Raw genomic sequence first — 24,479 nt, 5'->3', positions numbered from 1 at the left:
GAGGATAGAAAACAGTGAGATTACAAAGGAGGAAAATTCTACTTCATGGGCATTGACTCAGCGGTGGAATACAAATCAGCCCTGGAGTAAAGGTTACTCTGGTCTCACCTAATAAAGTTAAAAGCAAGCTTCAAAAAGTTCAAAATAGGAGTTCCCTGGTAGCCTAGTGGTTAAGGATCCAGTGTTTGTCACTGCTATGGCTTGGGCCACTACTGTAGCGTAGGTTTGATCCCTGGTCTGGGAACTTCTGCATGCTGTGGCCGTAACAAAAAAAAAAAAAAAAAAAAAAAAAGGGATCAAAATATTTCTAGGTAAATTAACTATGTCCAAAACTAAGCTCAAGAGTAACTATAGGACTGCAAAAATATTTAGCCCCTACCACAGTAAAATAACAATGTCCTGGTAATAAAAAATTACCAGGAGTTCCTATTGTGGCTCAGCAGGCCCAGCTAGTATCCACGGGGATGCGGTTCTATCCCTGGCCCCATTCAGTGGGTTAAGGATCCAGTGGTGCCGTGAACTGCAGTATAGTTCACAGATACGGCTCAGATCTGGCATTGCTGTGGCTGTGGTGTAGGCCAGCAGCTACTGCTCTGATTGGACCCTAGCCTGGGAATTTCCATAAGCCCTAATTTTAAAAAAGAATTAACAGAAACAAAGAAAGAAGGAAAATACTACCCATAATAAGTAGGAAAAGTAAATAGAAACGTACCGAGAAATGAGACAGATGATGTATTTATTAGACAACATTAAAAGGTATTATAACTGTATTCCATTTGTTCAATAAGGTAGAGGAAAGACTGAATAATAAGTAGAATAACTGAAACCTGAAAAATAGTAAAATGAGGCAAATTGAATTTTTTTTTTTTTTTTGGACTTTTTAGGGCCGCACCTGCAGCATAGGGAAGTTCCCAGGCTAGGGGTCCAATCAGAGCAGCAGCTGCTGGCCTACACCACAGCCACAGCAATGCTGGATCCGAGGTGCTTCTGCGACCTATATCACAGCTCACAGCATCACCAGATCCTTAACCCACTGAGCAAGGCCAGGGATCAAACCCACATCCTCATGGATACTAGTCGGGGGTTCATTACCGCTGAGTCATGACAGGAACTCCCACAAAATTAACTTTTTTTTTTTTTTTTTTGTCTTTTAGTCTTTTGTTGTTGTTGTTGTTGTTGCTATTTCTTGGGCCGCTCCCGCGGCATATGGAGGTTCCCAGGCTAGGGGTTGAATCGGAGCTGTAGCCACCGGCCTACGCCAGAGCCACAGCAACGCGGGATCCGAGCCGAGTCTGCGACCTACACCACAGCTCACGGCAACGCCAGATCGTTAACCCACTGAGCAAGGGCAGGGACCGAACCCGCAACCTCATGGTTCCTAGTCGGATTCGTTAACCACTGCGCCACGACGGGAACTCCACAAAATTAACTTTTAAAGAGGATGGAAATAACAGCAGTTTAGACATTGCAGAAGAAAATTTTTGTAAACCTGAAGGGATAGTCATAGAAACCATCCAATATAGTTTTTCTACGTATATGTCAGATTAAAAAAGAAACAAAAGACTGAAAAAAACGAACATAGGATCATCTGTGAGACAATTTTAAACAGCCCTAAGATATATGTAATCCTTGAAGGAATCCTTGGAATCCTTGAAGGAGATTTAATTTTAAATATGAATGAATAGTAAGAACAATCATATACTAAGGATAGTCTCACAGGGAAGAAACCAATAGAAATAGTCCAAAGGAACTTGGAGAAAATTATGTGTAACAGAAAAAAAAAAAACCCTATAAAAGACAACAACAATGTTCTTATCCACAAAGAGCCAAAAGAAGAGATAGCATCCATGAATAAGATGATAAACCTGTTTATTAAGTAGGATGACATTTATTTATTTTATTTATTTATTTATTTTGGCTGAGCCCGTGGTATGCGAAGTTCCTGGGCCAAGGATCAAACCTGTGCCACAGCAGTAATCGGGGCCACAGCAGTGACAATGCCAGCTCCTTAACCTGCTGAGCCACCAGGGAACTCTAAGGATGACATTTAGAGAACAATAGAAATATACTTTTGGAAATAAAAAATATTAAAAAATTAAATAAAAATTAAATAGAAGAGTTAGAAGATAAAACTGAGGAAACCTCCCAGAAGGTAAAACAAAAACGTAAATTTAAGGAAATTGAGAGAATTTTAAAAAATAAGAAAATTTAAGAGTCACTTGAGCATCAACATTCAAATTTGGAAGAAATGAAAAAAAGTAAATAGCAAATTATTGAAGAATTAATATGACAACATTTCCTCTAGGTAAAGGGTAAGTTTTAGGACTGAATGAAACTCATTGAGTACCCAGAACAACAAATGGAAAAGACCCACATCAAGGCACATCATTGTTAAATTTCAGTAAGAGCTTGTAGAGACAAAAAAAGAAAAAAGAAAAAAAGTTGCATGCAAAGAGTTAAAAACTAGAATAACTTCAGACTCTTCAACAACAATGGTTGAAGCTAGAAAGCAATGAAGCAAAAACAGTATGACAGAATATTGTTTCTAACCTAGATATCCATTCCTGTGAAACTACTGGTCCTGTGTAAGGGTAGGATTAGGCATTTTTGGACAAACAATACTTTTTTAAAAATTACTTCCATGCACCCTTTCTCAGGAAGCTGCTGGAGAATGTGTCACCAAAAAGAAGGAATGAACCAGATGGCACACTCAAACTGGGTAACTTAAGAGAGTTTAATAAATGGACTGTTTCAAAGGGTTTGGACAGGGTTTAAGGAAAGTAATAAGGAGTAGGCACTCTGGGCCTAGTAACACCTTTAGGCCTGAAGGGGCAAGCAGAGGGAGTGGTTACTGGAACCCAGAGACAATGCTCTCTGTAGAGGGCTACCTGGAAGGAGCTGTGGCTTTAGACAGAGGGAAGGAGTCAGGAAAATAAATACCCCATCTTCACTTTCCTCCCTCATATCAAATGCTGAGCCTCCCATTGGCCAAACCCAATCAAAAGCCAAAGAAATGGCCTATCTCAGAGTTACTGTGGGTTTAGTTCCAGACCATCACAATAAAGTAAATATCACAACAAGTTACACAAATTTTTTGGTTTCCCAGTGTATATTAAAAGTTATGTTTAGGGAGCTCCCATTGTGGCTCAGTGGTTAATGAATCCCATTGGGAACCATGAGGTTGTGGGTTCGATCCCTGGCCCCGCTCAGTGAGTTAATGATCCAGCGTTGCTGTGAGCTGTGATGTAGGTCGCAGATGTGGCTCAGATTAGACGCCTAGCCTGGGAACCTCCATATGCCTCGGGAGCAGCCCTAGAAAAGGCAAAAAGACAAAAAAAAATACAAATAAATAAACAAATGTTACATTTAAACTATACTGTAATCTACTAAGTGAGCAATAGCATTATATCTAAAAAAGAAAAAACAATGTATGTACCTTAATTAAAAAATACTTTAGGAGTTCCCTGTTGTGGCCCAGCAGTAACAAAACCAACCAGTATCTGTAAGGATGCAGGTTTGATTCCTGGCACCACTCAGTGGCTTAAGGATCTGGCATTGATGTGAGCTGCAGTGCACAGCTTGGATCTGGCATTGTGTGGCTGTGGCATGGGCTGGCAACTGCAGCTCCAATTTGACCCCTCGCCTGAGAACTTCCATAGGCATGAGTATGACTCTAAAAAACAAACAAAAAAAAAACCTTTATTGCTAAAAAATGCTAACCACCATCTGAGCCTTCAGTGAGTCATAGCCTTTTTGCTGGTGGACGGTTTGAAATATTGAAAGAATTACCAAAATGTGACATAGAGATACAAAGTGAGCAAATGCTGTTGGAAAAAAATGGTGCTGATAGACTTGCTCAATGCAGGGTTGTCACAAAACTTTAATCTGTGAAAAATGCATTATCTTCAAACTACAATAAAACAAGGTATGCTTGTGCATAGCAGAGTGGCAAAGGGAGGAGAGGAGTCGAGGGGGAGAGTTAGGCAAATGGAATATTGGAATATATCCAGTTCAGAGGGAGATACAGAATGCAATAAAGCTTTAGGGAATCCAATAAAGCACCAAGGCAAAGGGATTTCTCAACTCGAAGACAAAACAAAGACCTGGATGAATACTATGTACCATTATCCAGACTGAAACAAGACATTGGAGAACTATAGAATGGATATCTTATAATTTAAAGAAAGAAAGAGTGGAAAAAGAAACCAGTGGATTACTTGATATGTTTAATATTCTGAAAGGATATTTACAATTCTTCCTAAAAGTTGGAAGAGTAATTTGTCATGGCTGTACAGCAAACTAAACAAAGGAACTAGGCAACTATTAACTGAGGAAAAATAAACAGTAGTACCAGAAAGGAAAAAGAAGACTCTTCATACTTAGTTCAACCATGAGTATAATATGCATATAAAAGTTATAATAACAAATATTGAGTATTCATCTAACAATATGATCAGATGAGAGGATGAAAAGAGGGAAATATATTTTTGTTTATGAATGTTGGGTGGTGAAGAGTAACAAATAGCTAATATTTAAAATTGAAATATTAAGAAATAGCAGTATAAGCATGCTTTTTAGAGATATAAGTGCAAATACTAGAACAGCCAGCTAAGAAACTTGAAAGCAACGACTCATGGGAAATGGAAGGAGGGGAGGCAGTCTTGGGAAAGAGATGGGTCCAGAGATTGCATTTTTCACTACAAGTTTTTTTTTTTTTTTTGCTTTTTAGAGTCGCTTGTATAGCACATGGAAGTTCCCAGGGCCCCTATGCCACAGCCACAGCAACGCTAGATCTGAGCCACATCTGCAACCTATACCACAGATCACAGCAACTCGGGATCCTTAACCCACTTAAGCGAGGCCAGGTATCGAACCCGAATCCTCATGGATACTAGTAGGGTTCTTACTGCTGAGCCACAATAGGAACTCCCTCATTACAAGTCTTTTAATACAGTTTGGCTTTTTATATTATGTACATGAATTAATGTGATGAAAATTTAAATTTAAACCCCAACAAACTGAAGATTTTTATTTTGTTAAAATTAAAATGTAGCCAACTCCTTTACACTAGTACAGCAAAATACACAAAATCTTGTTTGTCCTAGTTTCTTCCAGTTCCATGGTTTCCAAGTTTCCTCTTCTCTATGCTCTAGACCTTCACATTTTATGAAATGAAGAATACTTACCATCTTCACAAAGAATGAGGAAGAACTAATAAAAATGATTGATAAGTAGAAAGAAGACTGAAAGGGTGGGAATCCAGGGCAAGTCTTTTAGGCTAACAGTTGTTAATACATGAGATACGAAAATGAATTATAGAAGGTGAGGATCTTCTTTGGAAATTTCCTTCCACGAGAGATTTTAATTAAACAAATACATTCTGCAAATGCTGTCAAGTATAGCAACAACCAGCCCTTCAATGTACTCACTCAGTCAGTGAATTCAACATTCAAAACAAACCTAATGCTTAAGCCAAAATATAACAAAAAATAATAAAATAATATTAAAACTTAACAATAACTGATCAGTTTGCTAAGTGACAAGCATTGTAAGCCTTTTTTTATTTTCTGGCTGTGCCCACAGCATGCAGAAATTTGGGCCAGGGCTCAAACTCAAACCACAGTAGTGACAATGCTGGATCCTTAACAACTAGGCCGCCAGGGAACTCCTGTGTTGAGCCCTCTGTTTGCATTATATCATTCGAATCCTCACAATCATCCTAGGAGTTAGATTTGACTATTTCTCCACTCTTCATATGGGAAAACTTTTAAAGGATAAGTATCTTGTTCAAGGAAGTGGCAGTTTGGATATAAACTCAGATCTGTCTTACTCAAAAGCCCAAATTCTTATAAGCTTCCAAAGCATTTTGAGCAAAACCAAAACTGATAATCTGGGTGGGAGTGAGGAAAGATTAGAACTCACTCTGCCTGCCAAATCTCAAGGTAGGGCAATAAGAGTGGAAGAGAAAGTTACAGAGGAACAATTAAAACTGCAAAAGAACAATATTACTTTATAAAATAATGCCACTGAAGATTGTCAAATGATCACTACTAGAATAACCCAAAATACATGAAATTAATTTGCAAAACACTTGAGTGACTTATGAATTGATCACTGAGCTGAGTATTGGCAATATAATTTCTTCATATATATAAAATAACATACTTAGAGGGAGTTCCCGTTGTGGCTCAGTGGTTAACAAACGTGACTAGTATCCATGAGGACGCAGATTCGATCCCTGACCCCCGCTCAGTGGATTAAGGATCTCAAGTTGCTGTGGCTGTGGTCTAGACTGGCAACTACAGCTCCGATTCAACCCCTAGCCTGGGAACCTCCATATGCTGCAGGTGCAAAAGACAAAAAAATAATAATAATATACTTAGAAGTAAAGAATTTATTGAAGAGCCAGTATAAAACTGGAGGCTCTTTACCATCCTGAGAACATTCAATAATCTTAGAAGAAAGTTAATTGTTATACTATGGCTGTTTCAGTAGAGGGCACTAGGTGATCAAGATAGTTTTGAACTGCAGGCGCCAAAATAGTTAATAAATGCACCTTTTTAGAACTGCATAGTTATTATTTTAAAAAGCATATCAAGTGTTCAAAACTGGAGTAACTCATGAATCAAAGAAAAGAAGTTTAATACATGAATATTGGTGAGATCACTAAGGTTAATGTTCCAGATCCTTGCACAATTATAGATTTATTTTGAGTGATTCTACTTATAAAGTGATTTGCATTACTTATTTGCAAGTTTCTTTTAGGGTTACCAGGAGATGTCAGTTTAGCATCTAACATTTATGAAAGAGATGGCTTAGGGTAGTGGAACAAACTATGGCCAGAAGTTAAAATGCTAGAGTTTGAGAGCACTTACCTACTTCCATCCACCCCTCCCCTCATTGGTTTCTACTAATTATGTAGCCTGGGGGCAATTTATATCATTTCAGTTTCCATACCTCTAAAATACTGATAATTTCTTCACCGTTTATGAATGTAAAAATGTGTTGCATAGAGTTTCCCTGTGGAGCAGCAGGTTAAGGATCCAGCATTGTCACTGCAGCAGCTTGGGTTGCTGCTGTGACATTGGTTTGATCCCTGGCCTGGGAACTTCCAAATGCCATAGACCTGGTTAAGAAAAAAAAAAAATGTGTTGCAAAGTGTTGTAACTATATAAAGTATTACTAAAGTATAAAAAGTCAAGCTGTTAGAAAAAGAAATTCCGGAAACTAAATGCAATATACTCTTTTGATTCCACGTCTATGGAGATTGGCTTTGGAACCTTCTGACAGTAGTGTATGACAGTAGTGTACATCTTGCTAGTGTAGACAGAAATAAAAGGCAGAAATCTACTGTCACGATTTCAGGATATTTTCTCCAACCCCTAAGATTTTGCAAGTCCCTTTTTGACCCCCATTTTTGAAGAAACACAAATTAATTCATGAAGAGTTGCTAAAAGGTCTTTTTATCATGTAATCATGTCTATCAAAAAACTCCCATTAGTTTGCATAGACAAATTACCTAGATTTCAGGGAGAAAGCACACTCAGCTGGCACACTTTTCATTAAACACACACACACACACACCCTATTTGTATGCCCAACTAGCAGTATGGTCACTCATCATCACTTCTAAATTGCCTTGATGAAGGCATAAACAATTAATATGGCATGATTGTGTTTTATTTACATATGGGAAAACTGAAGAACAAAAATGTCAAATGATTTACTTGAAATGATGTAATATCCATCACTGATATCTGCCTTCTAATCATCCTAGAACAACTGGAAACTACTGGAGTCATAGAACTACTAAAAACTTAGCATTCTAAGTTTGATTCTTTTATCTTATCACTCATTTGTTTATTAAATTAAGAAATATATTTTTAAGAGCTATTATATGCCAGGCCCTATGGAAGGTGCTGGAGCTACAACAGGGAGGGAAAAAAAAAACCCAACACAGTCCTTATAACCCTCATGATGTTTATAATCTGGACGTGGAAACAGACAAAAACTATAAGGGAAGCAATAAAATAGCTGTGAGTTGTGAACATTCCATGAAGGAAATAAACATGAGGTTAAAATAGAAATGAACAGAGGAGTTCCCGTCGTGGCTCAGTAGTTAACGAATCCGATTAGGAACCATGAGGTTGAGGGTTCGATCCCTGGCCTCGCTCATTGGGTTAAGGATCCAGCGTTGCCCATGAGCTGTGGTGTAGGTCCCAGACGTGGCTCGGATCCCACGTTGCTGTGGCTCTGGCATAGGCCGGCAGCTACAGCTCTGATTAGACTCCTAGCCTGGGAACCTCCATATGCTGAGGGTGCAGCAATAGAAAAGGCAAAAATACAAAAAAAAAAAAAAAAAAAAAAAAAAGAAAAGAAAAGAAAGAAAGAAATGAACAGAGGAAAATGATCTTAGAGAGAGTGTTGAGGAAAAGTCAGGTTAGGAAAAGATGTGACATTTAAGCTGAGACCCGAATCAGCGGCAATGTTGTGAGGGTCGTCACTCTCTTGATAGAGGTAATAAATAGCACACACAAAGACCTTGAGGAGAGAAAGATCCTGACATGCCCGAGGAACTGAAAGAAAACTAAACAGAGCATGGCGAGTGAGGGGAGAGTGACTTGAAAATGGAGGTCTACTCCCCTCGTGGCTCAGTGGAAATGAATCCAACTGGGAACCATGAGGTTGCAGGTTCAATCCCTGGCCTCGCTCAGTGGGTTAAGGATCCAGTGTTTCTGTGAGCTGTGGTGTAGGCCAGCAGCTACAGCTCTGATTCAGCCCTTAGCCTGGGAACCTCCATATGCAATGGGTGTGGCCCTAAAAAAAAAAAAAAGAAAGAAAGAAAAAAGAAAATGGACGTCTAAGAAATAAGGTGGAGTTAGATCACACTGAATTTTATAGGACGTGGAAAAGTTTGGATTTTATTCTAAATACAATACGAAGTCACTGAAGGATATTAAGGAGAGGAATGACATGACTGGATTTGTATTTTAGGAAGATTCTTTGGCTACTGTGAGAATGGGTTGCAAAGGAGTGAGAAGGGCAACAAGAAGACAGAATGAAACGGTAATACAACAATAGTCCCTCAGATAGATGACAAAGAACTCAACAACGGTGGTGAAGGAGCTGAAAAGCTGTTCAGGAACTTGAGGTGTAGCATAGATATTCAGTTCTATTGGTTATTAGTAAAGTGTTTCTAATTATAATACACAAGATACAATCTTTTCACTTGACAGAAGGAGTTCTTTTAACTCTTTCAAAGAAATCAAACCTGTTATCAAGCACTTTAATCAATTCACCAAATACTAATTGAACACTTCCTAAGGATAAGGTAATGAAATTTGAGAGATTTCACTCCTCCTCAAAACATGTACCAGTTTGGAAATCAAAAGCTCCCTGAATTAAACAATTAGAAAATAATTTATTGCTTAACATAATACTAAAAACCAAGAGTAGAAAATAAGTTCTCGTCAAGGACAGAGATAAAAAAATATTTGGACTATCAAGGTATGTTTATGGTTCTGAAACTGGAGATTCTGGGATTTTAAGGAAACAAAGTTTAGGTAAACCAACAAATGTAGACAAGGAAAGAATTTGCACAAGACCTTTGTGGCAGATATTTGGAGAAATTTGTGCTCAGCTCAAGATAATTCTCCCTTTTTCTTTCAGAACTGACCCTCCCTTCACAGGAATGGGCACCTGATAGTCATGTTTTACTATGTGATTCCTACTCTTGTGGCAAAACTGACCAGACTGCACTGGATGCTTGACCCAAACCAAGTCAGGCCAATCAAAGTCTCTATCTCAGAAATTCTGAATAGGGATTCAAAATAGGTAGGTTAGTCTTTAAGCATTGCTGGAACTGTAACATGTAAGATGCCCATAGATGGGCAGAGAAGTGGGAAAAACTAATCTGCAGAAAGAAGGGACAAAAGAAAAATCCCCCCCCCCTTTTTTTGGTTCTAGAGCCTACTACACCCTCCCAGAGCCTCTCACCTCATTCTTATCTTGGAATTCTGTAAGAAACCTCCATGTGCTTAAAATAATTACCCTATTTGCTTAAACTGCCCTAAGTTAGTTGCTTGAATGAAATGATTTACCCAAGCCCAGCACAGTCCTGCAAATGGGAATATCATGATGAACAAGCAGGATTGACCAAAGTGGAAAATCATTCTTTTTTTTTTTGGTCTTTTTAGGGCCACGCCTGTGGCATATGGAGCTTCCCAGGCTAGGAGTTGAATCGGAGCTGCAGCTACTGGCCTACACCACAACCACAGCAACACAGATTCCGAGCCTCTTCTATGACCTACATCACAGGTCACAGCAAGATAAGAGGCCAGGGATCGAATCTGCGTCCTCATGGATACTAATCAGATTTGCTTCCACTGAGCCTCAACAGTAATTTCAAAAGAGCATTCTATACACAGAACATTGAGTAGCAAAGAAAAAGTATAAGGCTAGGTACCTTTTTTTAAGAAACATACAGTTAATGGAGCTTGGTAAACAGCATACCAGAAGAGCAAAGCTCTCTCATGGAGCTATCAAAGATGCTTCAGGCAAAGAATGTAAATAAACTACATTGTCGGACGGGAAAGGGAGGCTGGAGTAAGGCACTCACATACTCAGGAGAAAGGATTAATTTATGGACATTACTCTGGCAAAATTCTTAAACTGGACCTACTCTTTTATTTTATTTTATTTTATTTATTTATTTATTTTGTCTTTTTGCCATTTCTTGGGCCACTCCCATAGCATATGGAGGTTCCCAGGCTAGGGGTTAAATCGGAGCTGTAGCCACTGGCCTACGACACAGCCACAGCAACGGGGGGATCCGAGCCACATCTGCAACCTACACCACAGCTCATGGCAACGCCAGATCCTTAACCCACTGAGCAAGGCCAGGGATCGAACCCACAATCTCATGGTTCCTAGTCAGATTCATTAACCACTGCACCATGACGGGAACTCCGGACCTACTCTTCTTAACAGGTAGAATTTATCAAGTCCTTGTGTCAGGGACTCCTCCAGATATTTGAAATTCAGTACTAAACAAGAAAGACAAGAGTTCCCATTGTGGCGTGGTGGTTAACGAATCCGACTAGAAACCCTGAGGTTGCAGGTTCGACCCCTGGGCTTGCTCAGTGGGTTAAGGATCTGGTGTTGCCGTGAGCTGTGGTGTAGGTTGCAGACACGGTTTGGATCCCACGTTGCTGTGGCTCTGGCGTAGGGTGGTGGCTACAGCTCCAATTTGACCCCTAGCCTGGGAACCTCCATATGCCGCGAGAGCGGCCCTAGAAAAGGCAAAAAGACAAAAAAAAAAAAAAAAGACAAATTTTCTGTCCTCCTGGAACTTACTGGGGCAGGGAATAAAGTAAGAAATAATGATAAATTAATTAATATGGCTCATAATTTCTAGGAACTTAGCCAAGTAAATAATTAGATAAATGTACATACATGTGAGCACAAGGATATTGACACATTACAATGTTTATTTATAATATTAAAAAATTGGAAACAACCTAAATGTCCAATAATAAGGGGTTGATTGGGTAAATTACAGTGTATCCAAATAATGGAATATTATGGCACAACTCAAAACTATTTTAAAATAGAAATAGCTAATGTTCATTTCGTGCTTACCATGTGTATGGTATTTAATAAACACAGAAATCCTGAAATAGATATCTCATTACCATCTCTATCTTATGGAATAAAGGAACTGGCACAGAGAGGTTAGGTAACTTACCTAAAGTCCTATAGCAAGAAAGTGGGAGATGAGAGATTTTAAACCCAGAGACAAATTTGACTCTAGAGCCTGTGCTCCATATCTGGAAAAGCATTCAATATAGCCCTACTATAATTTTTATTTTATTTTATTTTATTTATTTATTTATTTTTTTGTCTTTTTGTCTGTTGTTGTTGTTGCTATTTCTTGGGCCGCTCCCGCGGCATATGGAGGTTCCCAGGCTAGGGGTTGAATCGGAGCTGTAGACACCGGCCTACGCCAGAGCCACAGCAACGCGGGATCCGAGCCGCGTCTGCAACCTACACCACAGTTCACGGCAATGCCGGATCCTTAACCCACTGAGCAAGGGCAGGGACTGAACCCGCAACCTCATGGTTCCTAGTCGGATTCGTTAACCACTGCGCCACGACGGGAACTCCAGCCCTACTATAATTTTTAAGTTAAAAAAATCACAAGATACTAACTTTACAGAATTTAAAATTAATTTGTATATACGGTATATTTGTGCCCTAAAAAAGAATTAAACGAAGATATTCCAAAATATTAATAAACTATTTTCTCTGAAAAGATCATTTTGTCTTTATTTTCTTCTTTATCTGTTTTATATTCCCAAAATTGTTTTTAAATTAAGAGAGATTACTTCATAGAGGGGGTAAAATTTGTGCTGAGGCCTGATGAATGAAGAAAAATCAAGTAAAAATTGGTGGAAAAGTAGATGGGAGGAGGTTTTAGGTTCGTTACCACCCTGAATCCCTGGAGTCAGGAAGCAGGGGAAAATCAAGTTTCTGAAAGTTGCTCCTTCCAAGATTTTTAAAATTTATTTTATTTTTATTTATTTATTTATTTAGCTTTTTAGGGTCTCATCTGTGGCATGTGTAAGTTCCCAGGCTAGGGATCAAATTGGAGCTACAGCTGCCAGCCCATGCCACAGCTCATGGCAACACTGGATCCTTAACCCACTGAGCGAGGCAAGGGATCCAACCCACATCCTCATGGTTCCTAGTTGGGTTCGTGAACTGCTGAGCCACAAAGGGAACTTCCAAGATTTTTTTAAAAAGAAAGTTGATGTGTGACATTCAGGGCATTTTATTTGTCAATTTTACAAAATGAAAATGAGATCAAGAGAAGGAAGATTACATGTCCACAAAAATTAATGATGAAGATGGAAAGAAAAAAAAAGAGTCCTGGAGTTCCCGTCATGGCTCAGTGGTTAACGAATCTGACTAGTAACCATGAGGTTGAGGGTTCAATCCCTGGCCTTGCTCAGTGGGTTAAGGATCTGGCATTGCCGTGAGCTGCGGTGTGGGTTGAAGGCATGGCTCGGATCCCGCGTTGCTGTGGCTCTGGTTTAGGCCGGCGGCTACAGCTCCGATTAGACCCCTAGCCTGGGAACCTCCATATGCCACGGGAGCGGCCCAAAAAATGGGAAAAAAAAAAGAAAAAAGAAAAAAAGAGTCCTTCTGCTACTCCTCATACTCCAGGCACGTGTTGCCTACACTACCGAGAATATATGGTGGAAAGGTTTTTCTAGGATTAAAAATGAGTTTTTTAGAGCATCTCTGCTGGAGAATAGCAGTGGAATGATCAGATTGAATTGTATTTGAACAGTGCCTTATAAATGTAAAATGAATGGGAATGAGAAGCCGGCTTATCATAAGCATTGTCAATCATTCATAAAATAGCTAATGCTAGTAGTTGGTTTCAAATTATTTAATAATTGGTGGTACCTGTAGCCATGGAAGTCTCTGACAATAATTTGGCAGTGGTTCAGAAAAGGAAACAGAAAAAGAGTTTTTTCCTGATAGCTATATATCCAACACTTACTGTTCTATGCGGGAGTTACCTGACAGAAGAAAATGGTGGGCTGTTACACTTCTCTATTCCTGTTACATTTCAAATCACATAATGCCATTTTCTGAATGATGTCTCTAAAACTAAATGAAAAAGATAAAAAAAAAATGTCTGTCCAGAAGGCCCTAAATAAAGAATCAGGAGAAATATGTCATGGAAAACATTAATGTAATTTTGTGATCACCGACTGGTCATTCAACAGATGTTTGTTAAAAGCCTATGAAGGCAGGATAACTATGATGCGAACCTTCCTTGTTACAGACGCAGTCACTGTCCTCAAAGAGTGTGTCTCTAGCAAAGAGATAAATAAACAATTATTATATATGATTCAAGGCAAGTGTGCTAATAGTGCTATGAGTGCTATGATGCATATTTTACATCGTCATAAAAGTGGGAAGGATTATTCTAGGCAGGTCAATTGAGCTGAGTTCTGAAGAATGGTAGAAATTCAATAGGCAAGGATGAGGAGCAAAGAGTATATCTATATCCTAAGCACTCTTCCAGGTGTGACTATTGAACATCATGCATATATTAATGTTGATGCCACAACGTAGACAATTTTGAATTCCAGACACATTGCCAGGAATATACATCTTCAGTTCTTTTCCCTTATGCGGGTTTAAGAAGCTGAAAACTAGGCCAACAACCTCAAGGCAGGAGATTTGAAAAGCTTTAAAATATATTTCCAGTATTATCTGAGCCGTCCAAGAAGAAAGATGTGAAGTTACCAGCATTGGGGGTTCCTTAACATAGTGGCCAAAGCTGCTCCCTCTACAATATATTTCCTCATGGGCTCAGAATTCATAATCAGCTCTTCAGTGATTTAAAACAGATGGTAAAAATTACAGTTACCTCAGCAACGCCTCTGACAAATATGTAAAAGTAACTGAAGTTTTGAAAAAAAAGACCACGTGGAAAAATCCTCATTAATCTCAGAGAAATAAAACACTGCTGCATCCATAAAACAAGAACATGATGCCATATAAAAAAAATTTCATGACACAAATAAACAAAACACAACAAAATCAGCCCTTGTAAAATAAGGCCTTAACAACCTAAATGAAAACTGCAACATCTGGAAGATGATGCTGCAGAAAACTAAGTAGAGCAACAAACAAAAAAACAGATAAGAAAATGGAAAGGAAGGTGAGGGAAAAGAAATAAGAAGACTCATGCAGATGGACCAACATTCAATTAGGGTCCAAGAAAGCAAGAACAGAGTAAACAAAAGGGAGGAAATAGTTAATGAGCATATTCAAATTGTATTGAAAGATGTGTGAGTTTCCAGACTGAACAGACATATGTGTGCAAAACAACAGATAAAAATAAACCCAGATGATACACTCTGCTATATATAAAATAGATAATCAACAAGGACCTACTCTATAGCACTAGGGACTATACTCATATAATAACCTATAATGGAGGAGAATGTAAAAAAGAATATATATTTATGTATGCATAACTGAATCACTTTGCTGTACATCTAAAACTAAGACAACATTGTAAATCAACTATATTTCTATAAAAATTTAAAAATAAATAAATATAGCACTGGGAACTATATCTAGTCACTTGTGATGGAGCATGATGGAGGATAATGTGAGAAAAAGAATGTATATATGTTTTGTGTGACTGGGTCACTTTGCTGTACAGTAGAAAATCGATAGAACGATGTAAACCAACTATAACAGAAAAAATAAAAGTCATTTAAAAAAAAGAAACTATCTGATAAGGGGTTAATATCCTATTTATATTATATCCTATATATATATATGTTAATATCCTATGTATCCTATATGTATATATAAACTCAGCAGCAAAAAAAAATAAAATAAAATATAAAAATATTCAAAGGACCTGAAGAGACCTCTCCAAAGACATGCAAGTGGCCAGCAGATAAATAAAAAGGTGCTCAGAGTTACTAACCATTACAGAAATGCAAATCAAACCCACAATATGACATCACCTCACACCTGTTAGGATAACTATTCTCTTAAAAACAATGGTTAGCAAGCACTAGCCAGGTTGTGAAGAAAAGGAAACCCTTGTATACTGTTGGTGGGAATGTAAATCGATGTAGCTACTGTGAAAAACAATATGAATATTACCACCAAAATTAAAGTGGCTGGGAGGAGGGGAAATGGGAAGGTGTTGATCAAAGGGTGCAAAGCTTCATTTATGCAAAATAAATAAATTCTGGAGTTTTACTGGATAATAAATAAATAAATCCATATGCAGGCACATCATGAATTTTCAGAAATCTGAAGAAAAAGAAAAATCCTACCAGTTTCCAGAGACAAAAATATGACATACAATATGGGTCATGAATTAGAATAATTTTGGACTTCCGCGGGAGGCAGAAGTGTAACCTCAAGATTTCTCATCTTGGAGCTCCCATGGTGTCGCCATGGAAATGAGTCTAGTAACCATGAGGTTGCGGGATCCATCCCTGGCCTCGCTCAATGGGTTGAGGATCTAGCATTGCTGTGAGCTATGATGTAGTGTTGCTGTGGCTGTGGTGTGGAATGGCAGCTGTAGCTCCAATTCAAGCCCTAGCCAAGAACTATCACATGCTGCACCTAAGGCCTTTAAAAAAAAAGGTTCCCTATCTGTTGTGTACATGTGTACTATGAATATGTAGACTAGGAATATGATGGATTTCACTCCCAAAAGTAGGTTGTGTTATGTGGCACAGTTGACTTTAAGAAAGGCCTGACAGAATCAGCATAAAAATGACCCTTAAAAGTGATGGGTTTCTTTCTGACAAAGGAGATTCTCCATAGCTGGCTTTAAAGACAAAGAAGCAAATAAATAAATAAATAAATAAAAACTTAAAAAAATAAATAAAGACAAAGAAGCCACACAGCTAAAAATGCCTATAGCTGAGAGGGGTCCCTGGCTGCCAGCAAGCCAGGCAATGGGGGTGTCAGTCCTGTGACCACAAGAACTGAATTCTTCCAACCCCCTAAATGAGCTTAGAGGTGATTTCGGCCTTGTGGTATCCTAAGGAGAGAATGCAGTCATGCTGTGCTTAGATTTCTGACCTACAGAACTGTGAGCTAATAAATGGGTATTGTTTAAGCCCTCAGATATGTGGTGATTTGTTAATAGCAATAGAAAATGAATACAGCTTCTCAGCAACAATGGAAGCTAGACAACAGTGGAGTCATCCTCAACATTCTGAAGAAAGTTACTGCTAACCTAGAATTATATAGCTAACCAAACTACCAATTAGCTGTTAGAGTAAATTAAGGATATTTTCAGACACACAGGGGCTCAAAAATTTACCTCCCGTGTATTCTTTCTGAGCAAGCTGCTGGTGTATGCTTTACCAAAATGAGGGCAGGGGAAGATAAAAAAGAGGAATATGTGCCATACAGGAAAATTCCCAGGATGTTGGTGAAGAGAGACCCCAAGATGACATGCACCAGACAGAGAGGCCACACTGGAGCAGTTTAGAATGCTCTGGAGATATTTTGTAATGAAGATTAAATTAAAGAACACCTCGTATAGCTGAAGAAATGGAAAGGAGATTTAGGTATCTGGCAGAGAGTTGGGGCTGAATTATTGATAAGTGTATAGAAAACTTAACTGTATAACAACAGCATCCAAAGACAGTTATTGATTTGAGAGGAAATCAAAAAGTTGTGTAAGAATGGTTGCCATAGCTTATTACTTGACTTAGCTGTTAATAGCTTTTACATGGTTGTAATAGAACATTTTACCATAGTGAGATTACAGTAAAACCCAAAGCTCAAAATTAAAAAGTAGCTGTAGAATCTAAAAAAACCCCAAACAAACCAATGAATATAACAGCACGGAAGCAGTCTCACAGACATAGAGAACAAACTAGTGGTACCAGTAAGGAAAGGGGATGGAGGAGGGGTGAAGCAGGCGTAGAAGATTAAGAGGTACAAACCACTGTGCATAAAATAAATTAGCTATAAGGATATATGGTACTACACAGGGAATATAGCCAATATTTTATAATAACTTTAAATGGAATATCATCTATAAAAATTTGAATCACTATGTTGTATACCTGACACAATATAATATGATAAAACAACAAAACCTCAATTTAAAAAAAGAAAAAAATTGGAGTTTCCAATGTGGCACAGCGGAAATGAATCCAACTAGGAACCATAAGGTTGCGGGTTTGATCCCTGGCCCTCGATCAGTGGGTTAAGGATCCGGCATTGCCATGAGCTGTGGTGTAGGTTGCAGATGCAGCTCAGATCTGCTGTTGCTGTGGCCGTGGTGTAGGCTGGCAGCTGTAGTAGCTCCAATTCGACCCCTAGCCTGGGAGCCTCCATATGGCATGAGTGCCATCCTAAAAAGCAAAAAAAAAAACAAAACAAAACAAAAAACAAACAAAAAAAAGTTAACAAGTAGAAAGAAAACAGGTTTGATACCTTATAAAATTTTTTCTCTTTAGAGGCATGTGTATCTTTCCTGAAAATAAATATTTTTAAAAAAGGAGATAGTGATCTTTACAAATTTATCAATGAAAATGGCTTTCATGAGAAGGAAACCTGACAATCTTCTGATCACAATAAATTGTTTTCATGTTAGTATCCATTTTTTTGGCCACCCTGATGGCATGTGGAAGTTCCCAGGCCACAGATCAAACCCTCTCCTCAGCAGTGACAACACCAGATCCTTAACCCACTGAGCCACCAGGGAACACCACTGTCCATTTTTTAAATCAAAGAAGTTTTTTTTTTTTTAATTTTATTTGTTAAACAAAGAGCACTGTTGTAAATTTTTGAGAAGAAACCCATTCGTTATGGCAGTTGGGATTGGAAAGAAACAGATTTAAAATATCTCAGGAAATAGTTTCAACAGAACCTGTTAATTTATGGGAGCAGTGATAACACAGAAGGTAAGAGAAAGGAGGGAAGAGTCAAGGATGGTTCAAGTCTCTGCCATGGCCTATCTGGGTAGATGGTAGTACCGTTTTCTGAAACAGAAAGCGAAAAGACAGGAAAAGGAAAGAATGCAAGTTTGATTTAATTTGAGACATGATCAAATAAAGTACCTCTGGGACATCCAGACAGAAGAGACAGGTGGCAACTAGGTATAGAGAACAAGAGTCACAAATTTGGCCTGGAAAAAGACAATTGGGAATATAACAAAATAAATAAGATGATAAGGGAAAGGAAGCAGGAAAATCCTTGACTACGGACAGACTGGCTTTGCTAAACCCAATTAGAGAGGCTAGGCTTCAAAAGTTTATGGGAAGGTTGAAAATTATAACTTGGAGAAGTTGAAAAGTGCTAGAACTAATCTAAGGGGAAGGTATATAAAGGGTTAGGTAAAAAGCAAGAAACTGTGGCTGGCAGCATTTTAGGAAGGGGAAAAAATGTTTAACAGAGTTTAAAATTTATTCGCTGTGTGGTACACCTTATAACTCACCTATTTCTTCTCATTAAATATTTATTAAAAACTGGCTTTCCTTTTCAGTATTTTGTGGAGCAGATTTGTTTTTTGGGAATGTGACAAAAAAAATGAATTGTGCCTCAAGGTTTGTACAGGGAGAAGCCAGACATGGCCTACGGAAGGATGGCTACATATTAGGGGAAGCATTTCCAAATGTCTCTGGTGAAGACTAAAACCAAGAGAGAGGCAGAGAAGTCACTGTAGTTACTACACAGAAAGCTTCTGCTAGGCCCAATTGTTTTCTTTTCTTTTCTTTTCTTTTTAAATGGTTTGTTGGTGGTAGTGTTCCTCCATTATGCCTTTTTGTATTTTTTAAACTGAGATTATAATAGACATATGACATTATATTAGTTTCAAGTGTACAACATATGGTAATCTCAATTCTTAAAAAAAAAAATATATGAACGATAGAAAGTAGGGTCCATAGCCAAGAGCAAATATAAGAGATTGGCTCCAACATAAAGTTATCAGGAAGGCTGAAACCAAACGAACTAAGTCTTACAAATAAATGCTAAGAAGGGTGTGAAGAAAAGGGACTAACCTACTTCTTGAGTCCAGTGGCAGTGTTAATTAACTGGTTCCTACCTTTTTGTCAACAAGTGACCCATCAACTGTGATTTATTAATATTCTCCCCCTACTTTGCCCCCACGACCTTCACACCCTAGGCTCCTACTCTGCTTTATTTTAATTTTTATTTTATTTTTTGCCTTTTTAGGGCCGCAACTACAGCATATGGAGGTTCCCAAGCTAAGGGTCAAATCAGAGCTGTAGCTGCTGGCCTATGCCACAGCCACAGCAATGCCAGATCCCAGCTGCATCTGAGACCTACACCACAGCTCATGGCAACACTGGATCCTTAACCCGCTGAGCAAGGCCAGGGGTCAATCCTGCATCCTCATGGATGCTAGTCAGATTTATTTGCACTGAAGCACAACAGGAACTCCTATGCTTTACCTTACATCCTAGCACCTATCAGTACTTGAAATTGCATTATATATTGATTAATTTGCTTATACTCTGTCTCCCTCACTCTAAGGTAAGTTCTATCAGAAGAGGAACTTTGTCTTCAGTACTCTGTCTAGAATTGTACCTGTCACATAAAAGGTAGTCAATAAATATTTATATTGAATGAGTCAATTCCTATGTTTCTTCCTTTTTAAAAAAAATTTTTTTTAACCACAAGATGCCAACAGCACTTTATTTTTTCTTCTCCACATCCTGTTCTGCAGCTTCCTTGGCCCTTTTTGCTTGTATGCCAGAGTCAGGCATTGGCACAGGTCACGCGGAGACTGGCAAAGGCCTTGAAGTTCTTCTCGTCCATGATGACTCTGGCTTTTTCCCTCTTGTACACGTTCCATATGGGCATGACCGGTCCCGTCAGCTGGGTGGCCAACTTGAGCTCTTCAGCCGAGGGCTTCCTGGGAAAAGAGGATGGGCCCGGAGTGGTACTCCTTGAGGCACCACACATTGGCCTGCAGGGACTCCGTGCACTTGTTCCGCTGCCAGGGATCCACCAAGATCCCAATGGTCCGGGCCGCCTTCTTGTGGATTCCGGCCACCCTCAGCTCCTCCAGGCTGAAGCCTCTGCCGGCGTGCACCTTCGTGTGGCACCTGACCGTGGGGCATCTCACAACCGGCCAGTGGCCTGACACAGGGCATGGGTCGATGCGGCCAGCCTTGTCTTGCTTGGTGCCTGTGGATCTCGCACACAGGCTGGTTGAACCATGTGGCCACGCACTGCTGCCAGTCCTTGTGGAAGTGGGGCTTCAGGATCATGCCATTCCTGCTGGGTGCCATGGCTGCGGCCAACGGGCCTCCTCTGAGGGCCCACGGCAGGGGAAAGGAAGGCTGTTTCTTCCTTTCGTAAAAAAGACTTTTGGATTAAAACAAGTAGGAAAAAAATTGATTAAGAGGGAGTTCTTTCGTGGCACAGCAGAAAGGAATCCGACTAGGAACCATGTGAGGTTGCGGGTTCGATCCCTGGCCTCGCTCAGTGGGTTAAGGATCCTGTGTTGCCGTGAGCTGTGGTGTAGGTCGAAGATGCGGCTCGGATCTGGTGTTGCTGTGGCTCTGGCCTAGGCCAGCAGTTACAGCTTGGATTAGACCCCCCAGCCTGGGAACCTCCATATGCCGTGGGTGCGGCTCTAAAAAAACAAAAAAACAAAGACAAAACAAAAAACAGTAGTAGTTGATCATTAAGAGCCAACAAAGGTTTACTATAATAAACTCATAAGATATTCATTTTCAAAGTTATTACATTGATTTTAAGTGACAAGAAATTAGTGGCAGCAAAAATAGAAAGCAAAGTGTGGATTTTTAAAGCCTACATTTTAGAATATCTTAGAGGCAAATACACAACAGAATGGAATGGAAAAAAATGTTTGCCTCTGGTAATGGAATGAGAAGGCTGGAGAACAGACGAGGCAAGAAGACTTATTTTTCACTATCTTTCAAGAGCACCTTCTAAATTTTATAGCTCTAATGTTTCATGGGTGATGGAGCCCTTGTTGACATAAAGCCAGGATCCATTGAGCATATGTATCAAAATCTAACCAAGTAAGTCTAATCTTCAGAGTTTCCCAAAGATTCACTGAGATGAAGCTGAAACCATCTTCCCATCCTTTATTGTGACAAAGAGAAGCCAACTTACTTTGTTCTCAATTACCACACGATGCTAAATTCAGCTGCCTGTTGAAGCTTAGTTCTTCCCTACACATGACTCAGCTACTGCTTGTATTCACAATGCATCTTGTCATGTCGAACCCATTAAATCACCACCTGACAAAAATTTGCTCTCTCCCTATTCTAAAGTTTGGGTTTCTTGACTAATGTTCTTCAATTTCCCAGAAACAATGAGAAATAGATTTTTAGGCTGTGAAGTTCCCCCCACTCTTTCTTTACCTTTGGTTTTCCACAGACTTGCGCTTAAGAGAACAGAATTAAAGTTTCAGACCATTTTTTTTTATTTAGCTATGTTTTGAATGATTTTGATATATCTTCACTTCAAAATACTGAATTTCTGGAGTTCCCATCGTGGCTCAGTGGTTAACGAATCCAACTAGGAACCATGAGGTTACGGGTTTGATCCCTGGCCTCACTCAGTGGATTAAGGATCCAACGTTGCTGTGAGCTGTGGTGTAGGTCCCAGACACAGCTCAGATCCTGCATTGCTGTGGCTCTGGCGAAGGCCAGTGACTACAGCTCTGATTAGACCCCTAGCCTGGGAACCTCCATATGTTGCAGGTGTGACCCTAGGAAAAAAAAAAAAAAAAAAAAAAAAAACCACCAAAAAACAAAAAAACTGAGTTTCTGACTTTTCAGCAATAAGAAAATGCATCAAAAGATGTTAATTACACTTCTTTACCTTTTCCAAGGAGTAAAATGTAATTACTGAAGATAAAATAAAGTACATAAACCTTAGTCAAGGGGAAGGAAAGAGTGAGCAAGATGTACGTGGTGGTAGGGGAGGAAGGCTGGAAATGGGAGTGTTTTTAGCTAGTATCCTATTTCCCTCAGCTAATTTGGGTTTTTTTTTTTTTTTTTAGTATTACATATATTTTACTGACAACATCAAAGTACAAGTATAGGCAATATCACTGTAATAAATATTAAAATAATGTATTAATAAAATGGTTTTAAAATATATATGCTCAAAGACATCTATTTTTAGTAAAGTTACCAGTTCCCTTTTCCTCCATAAAGAAAGAGTGAAAAATTAGTAAGAACTAATTTAGTAAGAACTTTTCTGTATTTTCTGTATTTCTGTTGAAATACATTTTCAGTGTTTTCTTTCTCCTGGAAGTACTATCTTTGAACTTACCCTAAATTTAATACTATAAACCTAAACAAACATAGCAACTTTGGCTTCATGTTCAAAACTTAAGAATGATTGTTAACCAAAGTAAATATACTCAAAATTTACAAATGCCAAAAAATCACTTGGAATAAAAATACTCAAACCCCTGGAGAGTTTATTCCATTTGTTCCGTTCTCAGAAGCTAATTATCTGGTTATAGACTGAATAGATCCTTTGTTCCTTCTCATTCCAAATGTAGTTGCATCTCTGCCATTTAACCACTCATCTTCTTCTCCCCATAAGAATCTAGGAGAAATGAAAGGAAGAACCAATATTTCAGCTCTTGAACTTTCAAGAGGACAGTGCCTTACACAGGATAGTGGACCCTATGGTGTGCTACCCCAACTGACTGACAGCCCAAAACACTGGAAATCGCCATCAGCTGATAAGAAGTTCATGCTTCCTTCTTAAGGATAGTTCTCATGCAATAACTGGTCGATGTGAGGTTATAAAAGTCTAGCCTCTTGTCTCAATGTGGAATAAATCTGAAGGAACTCCCAGCTCCAAAACTTTTGGGGGCATCAGCTGAGGCCTCTAGTGTGACTGCATCAAAGATCAACTTTTCACATTGCCCTCATTCCTTACAGCTGTTGTCCCTAAGGGTACTTCTCAATAAACCTTTCTCCACAAGTCACCATCCGAGTCCACTTCTGGGGAAACAATCTTAGGCATATTTGATTTTCCCTAGCAGAAGTGAACTGCTTTGTAGTCATATGCCTATATTCTTTTCCTTAACATTTCCCCTCAATTTGCCAGTGTTTTTGTTCCCTTTAAGTTCCTACAGCAGCATAGGACAAAGAATCTTAACAACAGCAGTAAAATGAAAGCTGGATTATTCATTGTCTATTTTATAGCTACCTAAAGCAACATTCTTGACTTTCTCTGTGAGTTGAAGGAAAAGATGAAGCCTGCGAAATTAAGTAAGGCTAACTGACTTTCATGAAGATCAAATTCATGACCTTGGCATTAGTTTACCATGCTCTGCCCAGCTGAGCTAATGGGTTCAGATAGAAAGATTAGAAGTGAGCTTTAAAGACTACTTCTATAAATCGTGCTACTTCCATTAATGACAACCAGTAAGAGTAATCTAAAAATTGTATTTTTGAGAGCTTTTACATTTCTTCAATAGATCCTAGTTGAAGATGACAGATTGATCATATGAATTTATCTCCTTTCCTGCTTAAGAATCTCTCTAAAATTAAGAGAATGGGAGAAGAAACAACAGCAGATTAAAAATGTCAACAGTTTCTGAAACACTGAAATCAGATGAAGTAGCAGTAACTGATTTTGCAGAGCAGAAAATGAATAGTCCTGAGGTAGGGAATTCTGTAACCCCCCAATGGCTGGTACTCACCTAATCACCCTAAACTAAGTAAACAGAACAAAAGGGCCCAGAGGACAGAGACAACATAACAAAACTACTTTTGAAATTCCAGAACTTTCAAGGAAGTAAGAGATTTTATGACAATTAAAAAACCCAAACAGATTTCTATAAAAAATAAACTGAGAATATAAAAGCTATCTTAGAAATTAAAAATATAATAGCCAAAATAACAATATGAGTAGAAGTGTTGTAAGAA

At 38.8% G+C, this 24,479-nt stretch overlaps 1 protein-coding gene and 1 pseudogene across 1 annotated transcript in view; both read right to left on the bottom strand.

The window, feature by feature from the left end:
* Window positions 1-20,209: 20,209 nt before the first annotated feature.
* Window positions 20,210-20,954, bottom strand: LOC100624756 (large ribosomal subunit protein eL13 pseudogene; annotated as a pseudogene).
* A 2,025-nt stretch (window positions 20,955-22,979) lies between these two features.
* Window positions 22,980-24,479, bottom strand: part of LOC146400134 (uncharacterized) — a 37,599-nt gene continuing 36,099 nt past the window's right edge. The window contains exon 5 of the mRNA XM_084978604.1: window positions 22,980-23,145. Within this exon, the coding sequence (XP_084834730.1) occupies window positions 23,122-23,145 (24 nt within the window). The 3' untranslated portion in view covers window positions 22,980-23,121. The remainder of the gene's footprint in view (window positions 23,146-24,479) is intronic.

This window comes from Sus scrofa, chromosome 9, assembly GCF_054392235.1.
Source record: "Sus scrofa isolate SSC_HxYL_T2T_F1_AM1 chromosome 9, Sscrofa_HxYL_maternal_Yorkshire_Landrace_v2.0, whole genome shotgun sequence".
NCBI classification, from domain to species: domain Eukaryota; kingdom Metazoa; phylum Chordata; class Mammalia; order Artiodactyla; family Suidae; genus Sus; species Sus scrofa.
This window is presented reverse-complemented; position numbering and strand designations above follow the sequence as displayed.